We start from the raw sequence: 22,513 nt of genomic DNA on the forward strand, positions 1-22,513 counted from the left end.
TACATGTGTGCACACGTGCATGTATGTGTATGTGCAATTTGATTTCAATTTAAAAATCAGACTTCCGTTCTGGTACCTGCTCTCCTTGTCTTTAAAACGTACGGCTTGAAAATAATTTCCTTTCACTCAAAGAACATTGTGCCTAAAAGTTTTCATGATGCTTGTAAGAAAAGTCTATATAAATCTAATTTAAAAGGAAGTCTTTACAAGGAGACGGTAAGAAACACGGTTTTTCCTTGAAGAAATCTAGGCTTTTGGCAGCTTCAATGTAGCCTTAGAAATACTAGTGCTTTATGTCACATACAATTCACTACTTGCATGACTCACTGAGTGTAACTACCCTTCACTCTTAGAACGCTGTGCTTGAGTTCTTTCATCAAGCTTTTGGAAACATCCATGTAAAACTAATGTGGAACACTTTTTACAGGGACACGGGAAAGAAGACACTTTTTCCCAGTTAAAAAGCCAGGGTTTTCACAGCTTCAGTGTAGCCTTAGAAAGACTAGTGCCACGGGTCTCTTATCCAGTACACTACATCTATGACTCAAAAAACCAAAAACAAAAAAACCCCAGAACACATGGCTTATCCTTACTCAGAAAGTTCAGGGGCCAGTCTCTGTCCAAACATGAGACCATGCTCCCTGCTTCCCAGAACATCAGAGTTGAGGGTTCATTTGCTTTAGATGAATGCTATGTCTGCTGTTGCTGATCAGGAGCAAGGCCAACGCCTGTGTGGAAGGAGATGGCATCTAAGTACCAAGGTTGGGCCCAAGGTGGGAGCTCACGTTTGATGGCCAGGTGGCCTCAGGCAAGTGAGCTGCCTGCCTGAGCCGCAGTCCCCTCACCAGGTGAGACACCCCTCACCTGCGTTTGATTGGACTGTGTGAAGACCTGAGGTCTCACTGCAGGCGGTGTGTCCAGAAGCTTCTGTTGCTCAGCTTTGGGCCAGCAGGTGAGGCCACAGAACACCTTTAAGTCAGTGGCAGAACTTAAGAGCCTGTAACAGGCAGTGCCCTTGCCTTACACCCTAGGCCAGCATCAAACTGATGTGTGGGCAGTGCATGAACTCCAATCCTTACTCCAGCAAAGCTGAGGAGGAAGCACCAGTATCTACACTGGCTGGAACTGGACCACGCTGACAGGCCTGGAGGAAACAGAATTGAGAAATCTGGGCTCGGACATGGTCCAGAGCAAGGGCACTGGAGAACAGTTATTCACCAGGATGACCGACATACACACACCTACAGGACATGATCACGGGCCACTGGAGGTATCAGTGGCACCAGGACTCAGACAACAGCACTCCTGTAGGGCAGCTGCTGGGTGTGACACGAATCTGGACCTACTCTGTTCCCCTCCTCATGCCAGGATAGCACTGCTCACTAGCAGACACCCCCTGCACACCACCCCAGCCCGATCGTGGCGCCACCCCTCACTGTGACTGCTCATATCACTTGAGTTATAATGAAGGAAAACCAATCCTCATTCCACTTTCCTCTCATGCGGCCGTAACCAAAGGTCAGCTGCGGGTAGGACCTGACACCGCATGTGTGAACGCCCAGTCCCCCAGCCTGGGCCCTGGCTCAGGGGTGTTTTTGTTGTAGCTGGAAGAGGTGGCTTTTGAAGCAAGAAGAGCAGCCCCACCCGACTCCTGGCATCCCTGGCCCGCGGAGGGCTTCGGGCAAAGATGCTCCCCTGCTCCAGGCTGGTGCTGGCTCCCAAAGCACGAGGGAGTTGCCTGGGTGGGGCTGGTGAGGGAGGGCACACACAGGCGCCTGGCTGGGAAGTCAGCATCTGGTTCACGCACTCTCCACACTCAGACACTTTTCAAGTGTTTATTCCATAATCAGTTACTGTAGAGGATAGAAACCCAATTGTATATAGGTTGAAAGCAAAAAATATACAATTTCACACATTATATCCAGTTGTCAACCCAGATAGGTATACAGGTACAATACAACATAGAGTAGATGAAGGAAATCTACCAGCTCAGGCTTTACAGCACTGAGGGATCCAAGAAGAACGTCACCACCCATGATAACAAAATTCAAGTGCTTTGAACAACCAACTGGAGGCCTATCCACAGATGTCTTTCACAGGATGAGCCCTGACATGGAGTTCCATGATTCCATAATTTCCAATTCTTTGCTAGCCCTTTCTGTTTGTGGGTAAACTGCTCTCTTCCACCTTTCTTTAAGGCGAGCTCACATGAGCACTACATGCCAGGTGGGGGAGTCCCGTCAGGAGCCACGGAGGCTTCACCGAGCTCTGTGGACGAGCCAGGCCCACGGTGTGTGGAAAGGACGCCGGGGAGGAGAACGAGGAGAGGCTGGACCATCAGGAAGCTGCCTCACCCAAGTTCAGGGTCAGAAGGGCCGTCACCTGCCTGACCCCACCCAGGGAAGGATGGAGGAGGCTGACTGCCGACCACACAGCCTGGCCTGAGCAGGGCAGCTGCCTCTCTGTCCTTCCATCTGTAACACCTGTCACCTTTCGCAGGCCTCCTTCTGCCTCGAGGTGAGTTCACTTAAAGACTGAATGTGAAAGCATGAGTTTGGGACGTAAGTTGCCAGAGCCTGCAGGGCCCACAGTTAGAGGGTCTGGTCCCAGGAGGCGGCTGTTACTGCACTCGACACCACAGCAGTGAGGAACGCGGCCCACTGTTGCCAGAACTTTTTCTGAAGAAAAGCTGAAAATCCAGATTCATATTTATGAGCCCCCTGATTCCTAAAGGATGCAGTTTATTCACATTCTGGCAAAAACATTTTTATGAATAAAATAAGTGGGTAAAAATAACAGCCAACTTATTGACCATAGACCATAGACCCCCACAGCCTGCCCGCTTCCTGTCATTTCCACATCAAATCTCTCTGAGGCATGTGAATCAGAACTTCTGGGGTCTTAGCTGTTCACAGGACACTTTCTGGATTTTTATTAAGCCCAGAAGACAGTACTCTGTCTCCATTCTTGTTCTTTGGAATTTTTCAGTCTTAAAGGAAACTCAAATTGGGGCACCCTTCTCTCACATTAAAATATTCCAATCACATACATATTACGAAGATAGCACCTCATCGAACTGAGGGAGGGGGCTGCTGACAAATGGGGGTAGCAGAGAATTTTGAAAAACCAAAGTAGTAAGAGAAAAGCTGAGCTGTTTTCTTCCAGTGTCTCTGATACCCACACGTGGCAGCTCCTCCATCCTCAGGCAGCTGACAGGCCTGCCTCCCAGCCTCCTCGACCTTCACCACTTGATGTCTCGGCTGTTAGCAGGATGCCCTGGCCCCTGGTATGCGGTATGCAGGGCTTCCTGGACTCGGGGGGAGTCGGTGCCATCCAGCCACTCCTGGTACAGCTCCTGCACATGGGCACTCGTCTCCGGGAGCCGCACGGGGATGTCAGTGTAGATGCCTTTCATCTTCTGCAGCAGGGCCTTGTCCACGCACCCATCCTCGGTCTGGGCTTGGCCTCTGCCGTTAAGGCATCCTGAAAAACAAAGGGAGCTTACTCTTTCCCTCCTTTCACCTTTTTTTTTTTTTTTTGGCCGCACTACATGGCATGTGGGATCTTAGTTCCCTGGCCAGGGATCGAACCCTCGCCCCCAGCAGTGGAAGCACGGAGTCTTAACTGCTGGACCACCAGGGAAGTCCCCCACCTTTCATCTTAAAGTGAAGATGGTTCTGGAAGAGGAGAGGAATGACAGCAGTGTGCAGTGTCTCGTGGCCAGAGCCTGGAGCTGGACCTTGGGCCCCAAGACCCCGGTCACAGGCTCACAGTCCCTGGTGCTTCCTATTCTCTATTTACATTACCCATGAAATGTTTTTACCTAAAGCCGAAATAACTTGCCAACCTTTTAGAACTGAGTGGCTATGTATGCAAATCTGGATTTCCAGTTTCTCTTGAAATTTTTCAAAACCAGGAGAGCACAGAAATTATTAATGAACAGCTAAATCACTGGTGTCTGCATAGTGCTTTAGCGTGTGCATCCACATCTGGGCTGCACAGGGGAAGGGGACGGTGGATGAAGACCCATGAGCCCAGAAAGGAGCCCAACACCCTAACACCTCGGCCTGAATAAAGAACATGCTTCCTACGTATTGGTGCTACTCATTTTCAAACGTGTTAGATGATGTCGTGACTTGTAAGATAAAAATTCATTTAAGAGAACTTGCAGTGGGACTTCCCTGGTGGTCCAGTGGTTAAGACTCCATGCTCCCAACGCAGGGGGCCTGGGTTTGATCCCTGGTCAGGGAACTAGATCCCACATGCCACAACTAAGAGTTTGCATGCCACAACCAAAGATCCCACATGCCTGCAACTAAAGATCCAGCATGCCGCAACTAAAAGATCCCACACGCAGCAACAAAGATCCTGCATGCCGCAACTAAGACACGGCACAGCCAAATAAATAAATAAATAAATAAAAACATGAAAATAAAAATAAAAGAACCTGCAGCAAATTTCCAAACCTCCCTCCACTTATCCCTTGGCTGCACCCAACAGCTGCCCTCTGCACCTCATGTCTCACTTCCCCAGAGGCCTGCTTCTCTCTCCTCAGATCCCGGCTCCTGCTCCCCCAGCTGATGCTCTAACTACAGGGCACAAGTGAGTCCTGCTGAGCCTCTACCCTGATCGGCATGCAGGTATGGGGTGCCTCTCCTGGAGGGCCTGCGTGGACCCCTCAAGCCCATAGCTCCCCCGCTGCCTCCTCATCATCTCCTGTCCACTCCTGCGTTTGGACCATGGGATCTGCCCTCTGTGTCCTGGTCCCTGGAGCGAGGTCTCCAAGGCTGCCCACCCCCATGGCCAGCGCTCGCCTCTCTGCCCTCAGCCACCCGCACTGGGGCCTCCTCTCCCTGAGCCTGTCTCGCACCTGGATCCGCCCCACCCCCCCAGGTATTTCCACTTGCATATCTTGTGGGCACCCCCCACCCCAGAATGGCACAGACATCCCTGACCCCCTCTCTGAGTTGGCTCTATCACCACCAAGGGGCCTGATGGGCCATAGGGTCAGGGTCAGGGTCAGGGCCGCACGCTCCCCTCCTGCCCGACTCCACCAGCAGGTCCTTTTGCGGGACCCCTACCCCCTCTCATGGGCCTCCATCCATCACACGGGTCTCTCCCATCACTCACTGACAAACCTGGCTGGAGGAGGTAGGGGCCATGCAAGCTACCGGGCAGTCTCAGTGTTCTCGACACCAGTTGCCACACGAGCCGGCTCTCAGCTGGTGCCAGCCAAGCAACTCTTCTCTGGGACCATGTCCCCAAGAGGTTTTCCAAGGTGACATCTCCCAGCCTGCACTTTCCAATATGTGGGTGTGAGGGAAGGAGAGGGACCATCATGCCACAACCACCAGGGCAGCATCCACACTCCCACAAAGCCCTTGGAGCTGAGTGAGGCTGGGGGTGGCCAATAGGGCCCGTTTCCTACGGGGCTCGGAGGTGCCCAGCTCAGCCTGGGCCCCTGAGTCTTACCCCCGGCACAGGCGAGGACCTCCACAAAGTGGTACGGGAACTTGCCCTTCTTCAGCTTTAGGACCACGTTCTGGATGTTTCGAAAGCCATAAGCAGCAGCAAAGCGCAAGAGAACCTCCCCGCTCTTCTCGAGGGTGACCTCCTGGAAGTCTCTGTTCCTATAAAATCAACAACACAGACTTTGATCTGTAGGGTCCTTCCTCTGTGGTTTGAGGATTATTTCCAATCTAAGTTTGGAGTGTCAGCAAAATTTAAAAGTCTGTGAATAACACATAAAAGGCCTTTCGATCTATACTGGTGTAAATTCTATAAATAGGACCTCCCTCCCGGACCTGCAGCTGGCTTTGGGGGGCGGGGGTCCTATTTATAGAATTTACACCTGACAGGCAGCGCTGACCACACAGACAGACAGACAGGGGCCACCCCAGCCCCACGCACCTCAGGGCGCGGTAGGTGACCTCCCCCACGTCCTCGTTGAACAGCTCCTTGGCCGCGTGTCTGAAGATGTGCGCCAGGTATCCGTCGGAGCTGGCTCCGTCATGGCGCCTAACCTCCTCTTCCTTCACGTCTCCAAACCTCACCAGGCAGGAAAAGTGACAGCAAGAGTTAAATCCAACTCCCTAAGTTTTATGATCCAAGGTCGCGAAAACCTTTACAAGTATTTAGACTTTGGGCAAAAACCTCATCTGTGTTGGGTTTCACTGGCTGACGTGAAGCCTGCAGGTGCAGGCGTGCCCACCACTGCCCGAATGACTCCTTTCCTCTGGCTGCATGTGTGGTAAGGTATGACCCTTAGAACCTCACAACTCGGGGCACGAGAACTAGGCATCTGAGGGCCACTTGAGAGGGCACACCATCTGTGCCTGGCCAGGACGAGGCCTCTGGGTCAGCCTGGGCCCAAGCATGGGCTCTGGCCACAGGCACACCAGTCGCCTACATCCTATGCTTACGGTCCGCCTTCCACACCAGGGCCACACGTGGGCCTGACATCACTGCCGGGAGGATCTGCTGCGCAGCCCGTGTGTGCCCTGTGGCCCCCGCGTGCTCTTGCAGTCTGTGTGCACTCTGGGGAACAGGATGCAGCAGGAGTGCGGCCAGTGGTTGGGGTCACCACTGATGGCAGAAACCCAGTCTGCTGCTCTTGGGCAAACGGACCTGAGGGAGCCACTCTGTGTCTGGAGGTGCCCCCCCATCCCCCAGTAGGTCCAGGTGTAACGTCAGGAACATGTGAAGTTCAGGAGTGGGGGGTGCTGGTGTCCACGTCAGACCACCAGGTGAACGGTGTCCACTCCATGGTGCTGCGCGTGCTCTATTCAGAGCCAAGGGTCGTACGCAGTGGGGCAACAAAGGGAGTGGCCCCCCAGGCCAGGGGCCTCACCACACCCATGCCTCAGTGTGGCACATGGCCTCACTGTAAAGGAGGGAGGCCTTGGGACATGCGCCTGGCAGAGGTCACAAGGTCACACAGGAGGCCCCCAAGGTGCAAGGGTGCCCCTCCCTGCAAAGCCACTTACAGAGTGTCCAGAGCAGCGTCTCTCACCGAGAGGTCACTTTGTTCCATCATCTGAGTGATTTCACCTACAGACAAAGAAGCGACGTAAGATGCCGTGACAGGACATGGCCCACATTTCCTCAGGAGCTTCTCCCGGTGTCACCTCCTTCCCCCAGAGGACATTCTAGGTTACAATGACCTTGGTCATCACGCCTGTCACAGGCAACAGATGCAAAGTAACACTGATGAAATGCCAGGGAAGAGTCTAATTCCTCCTTCTGCCCTGAAACGGGGGCTTCTACAAACGTCTCCCGGTGTTTTTGTTTCCTGAGTGGAAAGCTTTCATGTGGATAGGATGACAGTTATCTGCAACAAGACCGATCGAAAATCAGGACCACTTTTGTATCTCCCTTTGCACAAGGGATCCTGAAGAAACCCTTAACACTAAGGGTGTATCCTGAACCAACTGCTGTGGTGTCAGGTGTGTGTGAGAAGACTGAACATCTGTGAAAAAGAGTAAAAATCTACTGTATTCAAAGAAAAGATGCCCGAGTGTGCTTCTTAGGAAAACCCATCATCTAAGGTGAGCAGAGGGCTGTGGCTGAGGCTCTCCCACCCCACTCACCCCCGTCACCGCCATAGGAGCCTGTGCGGTGGGGACCTTTCCATGGGCTTCCACGTGGGGAGTGAGTTTCTGGTCAGGGGACCCACTGTCCTCGGAGGTTGCCAGAGAGCCAGCCACTCTGCCTCCATGCCGTAGGGACCTGTTTTCAAGGCCATTTAAAGTACACCCACCTGGGCTTCAGCAAAGACTTAATCTACCCCTCAACTGATGGCAGCATTCTGAATGGCTCTTGAGGATTCCAGGGAATCACCCCCATCCCAACACTGAGAAGGTGCTGCGGCCTCTCTGCACAAATCCAGGGGCAGGGCCTCCACGAGGAGTCCCCCAGCAATGTCCCCGGTCACACATGTGCTTTCTGCTTTGCTCTGAAGGAGGAAGCTTCCGTGTCCCCAGTGTGGTTGGGTGTCAGGCCCTCACCGTGGACACGCACCGGCCGCGGGGCTGGCCTCCCCCTACTGCCTTTCCCGAGTCCCTACCCTCACCTGAGGTTAGCACGCAGTCAGTGCCCCGGGAACCCCTCGAGGCCGTGAGAACGTCTTCCTGAAGGGCCTCCAGCTTCTTGTCATAGCAAGGGGCCACGATGACATGGAAAATCTTGTCTGGGGACAGGTTCTGTGCAGGAAAAGCAAATCCACGTTGGGGGCCGTGCAGAAGGGAGGGGGCAGCTTAACGCACTGGAGCCAGAACATGCCGCAAGGGAGCAGGCCTGGTGCTTTCTCGGGGTCCAAGCCCCGGCTCCCACAGACCAAGTTCCTGAGCCGCAGCACCCCCAAGCCCACCCACGGCGCCACCTCGCTCAAGACCTGCTGCCTGGACACTCACAGGGAGAAGCCAGAAGCTGGCCTGTTTCCCCTGAACTATGCACATGGTGACCAAACATCGTGACAACAAGCCGCTGCTGGGCTGTAAATGAACACCCAGCCATTTTCCCCGCAGACTTTCCAGATGCTTCCCAAGAGACCAGGCCGCCCCTCTCCATGCCCCCGACTGAGCAGGAATTGGTGGCAATGCCAGAAGCTGGAAGCTGAGTGACCAGGTGTCTGGATGCCCCCTCAATCAGCAGAGCCTGGGGCTGAGACCACCGTGCATGCCCGGTGGAACCTCCCCTGCCCTCCCTCGCTTGCCCTCAGTTCCCATCAGCACCTGTCCTCACATGGAAGCTCGTCGCCTGACCTGCATGCTGCCCTTCAGGAAGAGGCCGGCTTACCTGCCGTCTGGCAAAGTAGTCCTTCACCAGGGATCCCATAATCTGCTGGGGAGACTTGGCAGTGCAGAGGTGGGGGGTGACAGGGTGACCTAGCACCCGCTCAGCATATCGGACCCAGCCTGAGGAGGGAAGGGCCCCGTGTCAGCTCCTCGTGGCTGCCTCACCCGGAGTAGAGCAGGACACGTCTTCTTTCAGGAGTGCGTGACAGGCTCCCTCTGACCAGGCCGCCTCTCCTCAGCGGCTCGGCCACGGGAATCCCAGGTGCGTTTGCCACAAAACTGGAGGGTGCCGGGAATGCGCGCCTCCCTCGGCCCCAGACCAGACAGAACAGAGCAAGAGGAAGGTAAGAGCTGGGGTAGCAGGTCTCCCCAAATTGAGAACAAACTTGGAGGAGCAGCTACGAGGTGGTGTCCTGGGCGGCTTGGTTCCAGCTCCACCTTGCCAGCTGCAAAGTTGTTCTCATAGCCAGGATGGGTGGCCACAGCTCAGACAGGAGCCAATGGCCACCAGGCCCACCCAGCTTCACTCACCTATTGGAAATTAACAGCCCAGTAATTGCCCACTTTTAGGACAATGAAATATGAGAAACCCACACTCCCCAAGCAATGCACAATAAGCAGCGCAACCTGCAGCGTGCCCATGGCATGCCCAGCATGGTCCTTAGCATTTCCCCTGAGTCGCTGACTCCCACAATGCCTTGTGAGTGCACCACCGCTGCCACAGATTCCGGGGTGGACTGCAGGTCAGAAAGGTCAGCGGACCACACAGCCAGCAGCTCAACCTGCAGGAGCAACAGCCTGCTCCCTTCTCCCGCTGGGCACGACCTGGTGGGGAGAGCGTCCGGTGACACTGCTGATCCTGCAGACTGGTGTGCACACCACAGCACCATGAAAGGGGTGTCGGGGGGGAGCGGGGGGCGAGGAAGCCTGGAGACAAGCTGCCCACCAGAACCCTGGGGCAGCCACCTCCCCATGCCCACTCCCGGAAGGAGGAACAGCAAGCACCAGCCAATCCATCTGAACAAACTCAAACCACAGCCATCACCTGCTTGCAGGCCTGAGCATACTCAGGAAATGTCCATGGTCACCAGCAGAAGCCCCTAAGAGAAATGCTGCTGGAGGATGGCTCCCCTCGTTCCCAGCCTCTGCACGTGTACATGGAATGGTTCACATTAAAAAAGAAAAACTAGGGAATTCCCTGGTGGTCCAGTGGTTAGTATTTAGCGCTTTCACTGCCAGGGCCCCAGGTTCAATCCCTAGTTGGGGAACTAGGATCCCACAACCTGCACGGCGCGGCCAATAAATAAATAAGTAAAAAGAAAAAAGAAACACTATCAAAGGTCATTGAGCGTTTGCGGGCCCAAGGCCACTCCCACCACAGGTCTGGCTTTGTAAGGCTCCTGTGCACCCTGGTCTCAGCGTCAGTGCCCGCACCTGCAGACTCGGCTTTCAGGCAGACCCCAGCTCCATGCTGCGGGCGAGCGTGCTATGTGCTGTGAAGGCCTCGCAAAAGATCAGGCAGAACACCAGGCGGTAGGAGCCAGGGCCCCGGAGAACCTCCTGGCCAGGGTGGGGAAGAGGACCAAACAGGAATGAGGAGGAGGAACCAGGTCACAGGGTCCGCAGCACCTGGCATAGGAGACCAGACAGGCTAGCACTTTCTCACGGGCACCCCTGATCAGAACTTGCTACCAGCACTGGCGTGGGGCTTGGTAAGCCCCGCTGGCCCAATTGGTGGCAGCATGGGTGTGGATAGGGCACCCAAATCCCACCCTGTCAGACTACCCACCTCTTCTCAGTGACCCTCTCTGAAGGCAGAAAGGGAACCTGCTCAGAGAAGTGCCTGGCACAAGGTTCCCGCTCTCCAGACACTCTGCTGGGTTGGAGAGATTACTTCCCACACTTCAGCTCAATGAGTGCGCTTGGCGGGATATCACAAAGCCCAAGACCCATGAGCATGTCCAGAACTGAGCAGCTCAATACCCCCTCTCCCACCCACCCCCAGTGGGCAAAGGTGCATTGGCAAGGTGGTGCTCCATCGGCTTGTGGGCAGCAAGGGCCTGCCCAGTTGTCCCTATCCCGGCCTGGATGTGCTGCCCTCCAGTCTGAGGAAGCACGACCGGGACATAGGGACCCTGCGTGCAGAAGCCTGGCGAGTCAGTCCAGGACCACCTATAGCTTGATTCTGCACGCCAGGTCAAATCATCCGACTTGGTATTGTTTTAATTTCCCTAAGTTGTCATAGGGAAGCAAAACGTCAGCACCAAATTCTAGAAAAGGGTTAGGTCCGAACCAGATCTCACCTCATCTCCCTGAATTTGAGAGGTGGCATAAACCTGAACAACAGTTACAGTTTTGACTGGCTTAGCTACGAAGAGCTCCCGAAGGAAAATGCATCATTATCTAGGAAAAAACTCGGAGAAGCTCCAAACCCACGAGTAAACAGCCCTGAGCAGCTCAAGGAGACCACCAAATGCAGCAAACACCAAGCTGGAGGAGTGGGAATGGCTGGTCTGCAGCAACAGCAGACAGCCCAGGTATCCACCAGCGCTGCGCTCACTCCAAGGACAGAGGGCTCATTGCTTTCTGCAGGAATCAATCACCTGCTTACTACCCAGGTCAGCAGGGCTAGTTCCTGCCAGGAGTGGAGGCTTCTGTCCCAGGCTCCATCCCAACAGGGCCTCCCACATAAGGAATCCATCGCTATCTGAAGGTTTGGTGTCAGGACAGCACAGGAATTCCTGTGATCCTGCTGATAGGAACGTGGAATGGGAAGTCTGGAACCACTGCCCTGGGGGCACGTGCCGAGCTCGGGTCATTTTATACTGCCTCTTCCTTGGATGGGTGGGAATGAGCCACAGTGACTGGCTGTGTGGCATCGAGTGAGGGCCCCACAAGGATCCGGTGCTGGGATCCCAGGGGCAGGGGCACCTCTGCAGTGCCCTTGGAGAGCCAGGTGGTTCCCCGAGACCTCAGCTGTGCATATCTACTCCTAAGCAGCTGCAAAAACACCTACAAGGACGTAAACGCAGAAGTGGACACCACAGTCCAGCAAAGTGTGCATTCAGAGTCAGTTTATACGTAGACTCTGGATACAGAAACTGCCTGACACGCCTGGAGAGCTGGGAGCATCCACGTGGGGGGGTCACCTTTCCAGGAGGACAACCTACACACCGGAAATAAGCCTCACCTGATGCTGATCACCTCTCACCGGCCTGTGGGCCGCTGAACAACATCGCTCAGTTAATGAATCAACCCATGGGCCTCTTGGACAGATGGCAAATTTCCTTTCCATGGTTTTACGAGTGGGTGGAAAGTATTTCCAAATTCTAAGCAACCATTAATGTCAACATTCAACTTTATTAAATCGTAATCCTAACAATTGATGGGTGACATGTAAAATGCTAGAAAAATTTGGAACCATGGTGGGGGAGGAGGGATAAACTGAGAATAGAAACGTGAACAAAAACCTAAGATTATGTAGACCATAACGGGGCTCTCACAGACCTGATTTATTTAGAAATAATTTTTTCACTAAATGTCACTTACCAGTACAGCACTTCCTCCCTTCCCTTATGCATCATCTTTAAACATTTTCTTATTCCAAAACTTTCTATTTTTCCAGAATTAAAAAACCTGTGATAAAATTTCTCTACCTCAGGCACCAAGCTCTATATAATAAAACTAATTAAAGACTGGTTTAAAAAGTGCTCCAGGATGGAATCTAGTATTAATGTAAAGAAATATTTTTTATTATGTAATTTCTATTTAAGCTGGCAAAAGATACATGGGTGTTCATATTACCTATAATTGTTTGGACATTTGAAATATGTCATACTTTTAATAAATATGTTGGTCGATGTAAAACTACTCAAGGCTCAAACTCCTCCCCAAGACCCACTAACACCTGACCTCATCCACTGCCTAGGCCTGCCCCCAAACGCAGACCGATGTGAAAAGGTGCTTCAGGCACCCAGAGGCCCAGCCGCAGGCCCTGTGCTCACCAGGACAGGCAGAGGTCAGCATGGGTAACGTGGGCTCTTCCTCATTGTGCTGGCGGAATCGATGCACAAATTCTTTTTGACTCTCCAGGATGCTGAAATCTGCAGCGATTGTTGTATCGAAGACATAATGCACCCCTGCAGGGAAGAGAGGCGCATTCGGCTCCACATCACAGAATGTGGGATCTATTCTCAGGGTCTGGAGTCTCAGCGACGAACTGAAAGGGCAGACTCCACAAGCATCGCTAGCTGCCGAAGTAGGGGACTATGCCCTTTACTCTTTCAAACAACAGCACGTATCATTTTTCACAATAAAACATATATATTCTCTCTCCTGCTTCCTCTTTTCCCCTCTACATGTACACAAACACCTTACCGTACTCCATATATAAATTAATGGAATATTACAACGTACCAGCAGTATTCTCTTCCAATTCACTGGCTAAATTAAATTCCAGTCTGTAATGGTCTTTGATATCTTTAAAATAAACAAAATGAGTAAACTGGCTGAGCATACCTTTATTATGTTGATTTTTAACTAGCTATCTTTTTCTTAATAAATATTTTTCTTTTTTTAAAACTGAAGTATAGTTGATACACAGTATTATATAAGTTACAGGTGTATGGTATAGTGGTTCACATATTTTAAAGGTTATGCTCCATTTATAGTTATTATAAAATATTGCTATAGGGAATTCCCTGGCGGTCCAGTGGTTAGGACTCAGCACTCTCACTGCCATGGCCCGGGTTCAATCCCTGGTCAGGGAACTAAGAGCCTGCAAGCCGCGTGGCGTGGCCAAAAAACAATTTTTTTTGGCTATATTCCCTGTGTTGTATAATATATCCTTACAGTTTATTTTATACCTAATAGTTTGCACCTCTTTATCCCCCACCCTTATAGTGTCCTTCCCCCCCTTCCCTCTCCTCACTGGTAACCACTAGTTTGTTCTCTATATCTGTGAGTCTGCTTCTGTTTTGTTATATTCACTAGCTTATTATATTTTTTTTGGATTCCACATATAAGAAATATCACACAGTATTTGTCTTTCTCTGTCTGACTTAATTCACTTAGCATAATACCCTCCAAGTCCATCCATGTTACTGCAAATAAGTTCTTAATATTGGAAAATAAACCTAAGACAAAAGAAACAAAAGAATGTGCTTTCAATAATTACAATAAAATAAAGCAAGCAAATAATTTTAATATCTGCAGCTGGTCTAAACCTTAAAAGCAGCCAGTTATTCTTAGAAAGAAATATAATAGGGACTTCCCTGGTAGAGCAGTGGTTAAGAATCCGCCTGCCAATGCAGGGGACACAGGTTCGATCCCTGGCCGAGAAGATCCCACACGCCGAGAAGCAATGAAGCCCGTGCGCCACAACTACTGAGCCTGCACTCTAGAGCCCACGAGCCATAACTACTGAGCCCACGTGCCACAACTACTGAAGCTCGTGTTCCTAGAGCCCATGCTCTGCAACAAGAGAAGCCACCGCAATGAGAAGCCCACGCACTGCAACGAAGAGTAGCCCCGCTCGCCACAACCAGAGAAAGACCGCGCGCAGCAACGAAGACCCAATGCAGCCAAAAATAAAAATAAATTTATAAAAAATAATTAAAAAAAAGAAATATTATAAATATTGTGTCACCTTAAAGAGTTACCTTAAAAATATCAGTTTCACTGTGGATATATTTTCTTTATTAATATTAACATATAATGCCCAATTATTTATTTTTTAAAAATCCCCCCCCTAAAAATAGGGCCTTTCCCTATGAGAAGACAGAGCATCTAATAACTTTGATCTCTGGTAAAACTAAACTAAACTTAGGCTTTTTAAGATTAAAAGCATGAAGGATGACTTAAGGAGTCCACGCTGGTAGCTGCAGCCTTAGTTTTGGTTGTGGCAGGCAGTGCACCAAGAAACAGCTCCGCGTGGAAAGCAACACGGAGCAGCGAGGCAGGCAGACCGGTGCGAGGACATTTAGTCTACGTGTCATCTTATTTTATTAGTAATCCCAATGCATTTACATCTTTAAAAATCCATTGAGGAACAGTGAAAACTCTTATTTGGCAAATGGCTCAAGTTCTCCTCTTCTGAGCCCACCTGTAGGACACTCTGGGTTGGAGGGGAAGTTCTAGTCTGACATGACAGACAAGACAGAAGCATTCTTATCGCTGTTTGAGGCAGTATTACTCTAGTATTCATTCACATTTGAGTCCTCATGTACTGACCTTTCATTCTTCACACAAAGGACATAGCCCATTCCCTTCCTGCTCTGCTCTTCAGAGAGCTTCCTGGGAAACCAGATGCCAATCATTGTAGATGTGATTCTCCATCAAATAAACACTCTCTGTAACCCCTATGAGCCAGGCAACTCGACACTGCTGGGCAAGTGTGGGTCCCAGGTGTCCCCAGCTACATGCCCTAAGATGGTCATTTGCTGTTCCCGGAGGGGCCAGCCCCGGCCGTAACACAACACCCATCTGCATGGCAAGAGGGTAAGTGACACCAGCCTACCATGCATGGGTCAGAGGCACGGTCCTCTTATGTTCCACAAAACTCTCATGGAAGTTCTTACCTATCTTGTGCCCTTGAAAATTGAACTCTAGAGATTAAAAGGGCAGTTAAAAACTCAAGTTATAAATTCAAATTAAATCAAATTTATTTGCTATAAATAATATCAAAAGGCACCTCACCAAGACTTTTGAGGAAGCCACAGAGTCTTCTGGATGCATCAGTCACACTGAGGCTGAATTTAGCAGCAAAATAAGGCAGAGACTGAGGACATACCGACACTGCCAGCACCTTGTGCTTTGAGGTATCACATTTCTAGGAGAAACAGAGAAGAACATGGACATGTGGTGATTACACAGGGAGTGAAAGTAAGACACCTTCATGAAAAGTCTAGAACAAACAGAATATAATAGATGCCCTATGGAAAAACTAATAAAATATACAAGACACTGGCAAGCACAAAGAAAAAGGAAAAAAAAACGAGAATGAAAAGAATGAGACATTCCAAGAGATTTTATCAATTTTAAGAACAATATTAAATCAGAAAAATACATATCGATATTATACATAAATGCAAACATCTGGAGAAAATGGATAAATTTAAAGGAAAAATAAAAGTTACATACAATATTGGACTGTAAATAACTGAAATGACCCATAACAATGAAAATACATGAAAATGGGGCCCTGAGGTCTGTCCCCAAGAGACCTCAAGCCCAGGTCACTTAGTGGCAAATTTTAGCAAATTTTTAAGTAGTAGATGATCCTCATTTTCTGTGAAGTCTTTAATAAGTACCAAAGAAACAAGCGTGAAACCAGGCTATCACAGCCTGAATCCAAAACCAGATCCTGGCAGTTCAAGAAATCCCTAGAAAAATATGAACAAATTGAGTTTAGAAGTGTGCTGACTCATCACGGACACGCAGGATGTAACCCAGGGGAGCAGCATGAGCAAGCACGTCGGGCGTTAGAAAGTCAGCAGTGGGATCCCTTGACCTGGGATTAGAGGAGAAAAGATGCAGGATTATCATGACAGAGACTGTTCAGGTCAGACACTGCCTGCAAATTAGGAAAAGCGGAAACCTGGACAGACGTGTTCAGTGGTCACCTTCCACCACAGTCTACCTGTGGACTGGTCACAGACAGGACAGTCTGGTCCTGTCCCCATGCCCCTGCCTCGAAGCTCAGGCGAGACAACACTGAGGCTGCCTGTCTCCTCTGGATGGGATTTCACCTTCATGTGATGCCTGGGAAGCCCACACCCAACAAATCCATCAGGGCACCAAGCTGGCACACACCGACCTCCAGCTCCCTCACAAACTCCTATGATGCCCAAGCCAGCCAGGCATGGTTTCTGTGGTTTGTGACCAGCAGCATCCTAATATAAATTTGGAGGCAGGAACAAGGGGGTGCAAGTTTCAAATGCTAATGGAGGAGGAAGGGCAGAGGGTGGTCTGTCCCCAGCTTCAGGAGCCAGACTCGGCACTTCCTGCCCCTCTGTCTGACACCCTGTCCAGGGAATTGCGAGGGCACACTCCTCACTTCATTCTCATTCAAATATCACCTCCTCTGAGGGAGCCGATTTATGACCAAGAGGGGATCAGCCTGAGCCCAGAGCCGAGGGCAGCAGGGAAATAGAAACTGCTTTTCCATGATGACAGCCCTGACTGACTCAGCCAAAACAAAAACCTCTCCCACTTCTAAGCTTTCAGTTTCATGAAATAACTAAGCATTTCCTTTTTATGCTAGTTTGACTTGGGTATCCATTTTCTATAGCCAAAATGCTGATTGGTATGAGTATCTACATCTCTTTAATAGTAAAAGATTCTGCAAACATCTATTTAATAGTAAAACTTTACCAGCATTTCCACTAAAGTCTGAAACAAGACATTAGTACTATTTTTTTTAATTTAATTTTATTATTATTTTTTTAATTGGCCACGCCACACGTGGCATGTGGGATCTTAGTTCCCCGACCAGGGATCGAACTTGCGATCCCTGCATTGGGAGTGTGCAGCCTCAACCACTGGACCGTCAGGGAAGTCCTGACATTAGTACTATTTTTATCACTACTGTTATTTCAGGTTGATTTAAAGGTCCTAGACAATACCATCAGAAGAAAAAATAAGATATAAACAGACTGGAAAAGATAAAATTTGTTACCTGTAGTCAGTACACCTAGAAAGCAACCTGGGCCTCACATGGTACCCACACTGTCACATGGGCCAAAGCGCCCAGCACTGTGTGTAGAGCCAGTACACACACTTCCTGGGAAGCAGCTGTGAGGGCACAGAAACACCCCAGGCCAGAGTGAGGGCGAACAGAGATGTGCTTTACAGCCTCATCTGCCTCCGTCTTTCCTGTCTTTCCCCTTCACCTGTCTTCCTGTCACTACTGGCATACAAGCGACACTGAGTAGTTCTGTCTGTACAGGGGGTCTGCAGGGATGAGCTGAAGGACCACAGCCCTGCCCCAGGCCGCAGAGCCTGTGAGGACAGAAGTTCTGCCTCTGAGAATGCTGCAGAGGCAGAGCGGCAGCAGCTGAGCCGCCGCACCATCCCATGACCAAGCACGCAGAAGCCTCCCCCAAGCCAGGGGAGCCTGATCGGTGGTGCTGGCCATAGCTGCTGCCCACATCAATGAGGGAGTGTGACTGTGGGTGCGGTTTTGTTCTGACAGGGCTATGGAGAGGGTCAACTACAGCAAGGAACACAGGGCCAGGGCCAAGATGCACTCCCCAAGCCCCAGCAGAGGCTTCACGCCTCACCTTGACCTCCACCCACCTCTGGCGCCAGAGAGCGCCCGGGATGCCGTACCTTGTTAAGGTTCAGAACTCGGAAGAAGTCCTTGGCGTTCTGCTGGGAAACCTGGACTCCTTCCTCTGCAGACACACAGCTGTCACAGGCCAGGCAGTCACTCAGAAATATCTTGGCATCAGCCAATTTATGGAATTCTCCTTTCTACGAAAGAAAGATGATGCTCTGGCCTGATTCTTCAACAAAAACTCTTTAATGCTTGCTTCTTTAGAAAAAGTAACAGCACAAACATAATACAGAAAACTGGTGCAGAATTCCTGAGACATCCAGGCCAGGCCTGGAGCTCCAGGTGCTGCAGCCACCATGGTACCAGGGTCCCACGGATGGCATTATGCGGGGAGCAGGCCAGCACTGTCAAATGTGGCAGGAGGAGAGCTACATTTCTGGGCTTCTCCTGCCCCCACGCCTCTCCCTGCTGCCACTGGGGGCTCCTGCCTTGGCCTGCTCTGCACTCCCTGTTGAGCTCGCCCAGTCCCACGTCTCCCCACAGAAGCCTCCCATGGAAGCCCGCAGACTGGCCTCCCTGAGAGGCTTAGAACTAACGTATTTCACTGCTGACCCGTGGGCAACAGGGCCTTCACGTCACAGAGCTGTGACGCTCAAACTCACACATCAGTGACTCTGCTCCCTTAGACGCCAAGACAATAACCCTTGGCTGCTTCGTCTTCTCCTGGCTACACCTGCACCCACTTGCTCCCTGCAGCCCCCTCCCTAGGCAGAGGTCCATCAGAACACAAGCCACACCTCCGCTGCTGGAGGCCCTCATCGCCGTCACTCCTCCCAGCTCTCACCTCTAGCCACTCTGGCCCTTCCTGCTCTGGGTCTCCCTGAGGGAAATGCTTCCTGAGAGCCTGGCTCACCCCTCAGACCCTTGCAGACACCTGCCAGAACAGCACCCCCTGGCATCTATGTGTTGCCTCTTTTCCCTGAAATGCAAGCTCTGAGGGAGCAACCTTGTCTCATTCTCTTCTGTTCTCTGACATCTCCTGTATACAGAAGGCACTCAATAAATATTTGGTGGATAAACATATGAATATTCTGAAGCCTATTAGAGCCATTGCAACAAATAAATTCATAATAATGAATATTCTGAAGCCTACTAGAGCCATTTCAACAGCTCCTGATGGTTGTACATTGGTTCTTCTTTCAAACATTTGGTGAGAGAGGGCTCGGGGTGGGGGTGGTGTGGCCCTCCCGTCCACAGCAGCTCTGAACAGGAGTGCACACTGTCACCTCCCTCCTCCCCATGTGCCCCGGTGTCACTGTGCAGCGCTCACTCTGGGACCTTGTTATGTTGCAGATGCTCATTCAGGAGGTATGGACAGGACCCAAGGGTTTGCACTTCTAACAAGCCCCCAGGTGGGGCCAGAGCTGCTGCTCCAAGGGTCTGGAGCACATGGCTTGGTACACAGCTGGTGCCTAATAGGTACTGTTGAGCGGCACTGAGAGTTCTGCCTCCACTGCCCCTGCAGAGGTGCCCAGGGCCACGCTCTGAGCCGCCGCGGGCAGCAGGGCTCCCTCCCGGCCTACGAGCCACACGCCACCCCGTCATCCTCATCCTTCTGCAGGCTTTCAAGGGCCAGGCCTGGTTCCTTCCCACCTGTTGCGGTCCTTCCTCTTTCTCCTGCTGCCTCTTAAACATGGGCATTCTCTGCAGAAGCCTATCCATCGGCGCTTCTCTCCAATCAGCCTCACTTCTCAGAGCAGCGTCAGGCCCCTACTCAACCTCTCCAATCTCTGCCTCCAGGGAGCTCTCTCCCTCCCAAGCTCCAGACTGATATCCTGCAAAGCTCAGTGTCCATGCAGCTCAAACTGCACTCAGCTACCTGTGCCGCGTCCCCTTTCCTGCTTCTGCCACTCTGGCTGGCCCACCCAGGCCTCACCACCCTCAGCCTCCCAAGTAGTTTCCTTCTATTCTTCCCCTACTCTAGTCAGCTTAAGCCACCTGCCTTAAAACATGCATCCAATCTGTCTCCTTGCCCTTAACACCTTCCCTGTGCCTGATGAGCTTTCACCCCATCCCTACATCCCCCACCCTCAGGGCCCACTCCAGTAGCCACTTTCCTGACTGGCTCTTCCCATCAGGGGGTCCGCCCATTGTGCTGGCAGGGCGCCCATTTAAGCCATGTACACACATTATCTCCCAGCTACCACAGCCCTAGGAGAGAAGTAACCCAACTCCCCATGTCACTGATAAGGAAACTGGGGCTCCCAGGATTAGATGTCTGTCCAAGGTGATGTAGCCAGAGGGTGGGTGTGGGAGGCCCCAGGCCAGGTGCTCTGGGGCTGCAGGGCCCCAGGTGCTCCCTGCCTCTCTTCTGCCTCAGTGCCCTGGATGCTTGTCTCGTCCCCTGCTGCTCACTAAGCCGTACAGTCACCAGAGCACACAGCAGCACTGGTACATGAGAGAACCAGATCGAAGCTTGTCTGACTCAATGTTGTATTAGGACTCCTAAACTAAAGAGGAAACCTGCTGCTTGCTTCTCCCATGTTGCCAATTCTCCATTTCTAAAACCGGTACCAGTACTTTTTAAGGGAAGAAGTAACCTTAACCTCCCTGTACCGCATCCTTCTCTCTGTAAAACGGGGACAACAGTAGGGCATACTTGAAATGCTCATTCTGAGCACGACGTGAGATCACATGTACAAAGCACTTTCTCTAGCGCCCAGCTCAGGGTATGTACCCAGTAATTGTAAACTGTCACTACTAGCTAAGGAAAACTTAAAAAACTCAAGAACTGAGAGAAGAAACCATTAGAAAAATAAACTTACAGAATCAGGAAATCTGAATTATTTTATAAATTACCTACCTAAAATCCCATCTTACAGAATAGAACTTTTCACTAGAAAAAAAAAAAAAAAAGGAAGTTTAAACATTACAGTTCTATTTCTAATAAACAGCCAAGGACAACATTTTTCTTTGTCCCTAACATGGTATGTTTTGGCTTGGTGTGTTCTGTGAAGAGACGCTGTTTCGTGCACTTACCTTGAAGATCGTGTGCCTCCAACTGACTGACCTGCACGTTTGGCCCCTGCATTTCTTGCTTCTTTCTTTCTTACAGCAATGATGTACCTGGTGATGTGAGCCCCCAAAGAGGAGAAAAACAGCAGCAGCTGTTTACTCCAGGCTGATACAAAACTGAAAAATCTACTTGCCTCTCCATTCTCGTGGGCTGGACTTGGTACATCGACTGATGCATTCTCTTGGTCATCGGTTTTTGTTTTTTTACTACATTCCTTGAAAAGGCAAAGGAACATATGAAAGAACTTTTAATCTGACTCTGTGAATTTAAAAAAACATACATACTTGCTGATGAATTCATCGCATGTCTAAAAATCTTTTCTACAGAAATAGAAGCACTTATAATTGTGGACATACAAACACACCCATACACACCTTTATACCTGCATTGTTTGCAGCAAATGAAAACTAGAAGCAATGTGGCCTCTCATGACAGGTAAATTAATGCCAGACTACCTGGACATGTGTATACTTGGAATACAACGAACTATGGTTGTGTGTAATGCTATGAAAAGGTATCTCCTGTATAACGTTGAATGAAAGAAAGAGCAAGTGATGGAATAACATTTATGATGCGATCCAATTCTAAAAAAACAAACAGAACCCCCCCTGTGCATCACAGCTTAGAAATAAGTGGGTAAGGCTATCACAGTTACTGTGGTTACCCAGGTAGCAGAAGGCCCAGCCCGTGTTTCCTTCCTGCACTTCTGTATCGTTTTCGTTACTGTAAGCACGAAAGTTTTTAAGTAGCATAAAGCCCCCTAAAAACACTGTTGATCACCATATCGCTAATTCACACTAAGAATGGTGTCTGCTGTGAGTGCCCTGACTGGTAGCAAAGGTTGGTCGGTTTTTCTGGTGGTTTTTGGCTTCGAAGGTACTTTGAAAGGATAGACATGCGCCCCGACGTCACGCCGCCTCCGGGAGACGGGAGCGGGAACCAGACGCGCGGGTGACCCACCCTCAGCGGCCTCCACACCCGAGAACGGGAGCTGCGGGCCGGCGCCCGGAGGTTCTGTCAGCGACAACGCGGAGGCTGAGGCGCTCGGAGCTGCCAGGCACCCGACGCCCCCGAGGCCCCGGGCTCTGCGAGCGTAGGCTCCTCCGGGCCCCGGACCCTGCCCCGGACCCCGCCCCGGCCCGAGCGCGCGGAGCCCACCTTCCGCGTGCAGTGCTCACACTTCATCTGGAGCGGGGCTGGCAGGTCCGGGTGCGCGGCCTTGGCGGAGCACCGGGAGACGCGGCCACCGCCACCCACCGCCCGCCACCCTTTGTTGTCTTTGCTCCGACGCGGCCCCACCCTTCGCCGCTCCGCTCGACCAATGAAAGCTCCGGGAGCGAGCGAGCCACAAGCCTGAACCAACAG

At 51.1% G+C, this 22,513-nt stretch overlaps 1 protein-coding gene across 1 annotated transcript; it reads right to left on the bottom strand.

The window, feature by feature from the left end:
* Positions 1-1,821: 1,821 nt before the first annotated feature.
* NARF (nuclear prelamin A recognition factor) lies at positions 1,822-22,490 on the bottom strand. Its single transcript, XM_061175322.1, has 11 exons — positions 22,307-22,490; positions 21,282-21,362; positions 18,126-18,269; positions 15,492-15,624; positions 12,800-12,934; positions 8,797-8,915; positions 8,072-8,201; positions 6,987-7,050; positions 5,911-6,048; positions 5,473-5,630; positions 1,822-3,483 (listed from the first exon to the last, which is right to left on the bottom strand). The coding sequence occupies exons 1-11, from the start codon at positions 22,331-22,333 to the stop codon at positions 3,242-3,244; spliced, it is 1,371 nt and encodes a 456-aa protein (XP_061031305.1). The 5' UTR covers positions 22,334-22,490; the 3' UTR covers positions 1,822-3,241.
* Positions 22,491-22,513: the final 23 nt, after the last annotated feature.

The sequence above is a fragment of the Eubalaena glacialis genome, chromosome 19 (assembly GCF_028564815.1).
Source record: "Eubalaena glacialis isolate mEubGla1 chromosome 19, mEubGla1.1.hap2.+ XY, whole genome shotgun sequence".
Classification (NCBI taxonomy): Eukaryota; Metazoa; Chordata; class Mammalia; order Artiodactyla; family Balaenidae; genus Eubalaena; species Eubalaena glacialis.

Bases quoted from the DNA above. Each gene is read 5' to 3' on its own strand.
- NARF (XM_061175322.1), bottom strand. From the start codon at position 22,333: ATGAAGTGTGAGCACTGCACGCGGAAG. The intron at 12,935-15,491 runs GTGAGGTGCCTT...TCTTCCCTGCAG, and splicing joins TGGCTTCCTCAAAAGTCTTG to GGGTGCATTATGTCTTCGAT. The intron at 8,916-12,799 runs GTGAGCACAGGG...TTCCCTCCTCAG, and splicing joins GCTGACCTCTGCCTGTCCTG to GCTGGGTCCGATATGCTGAG.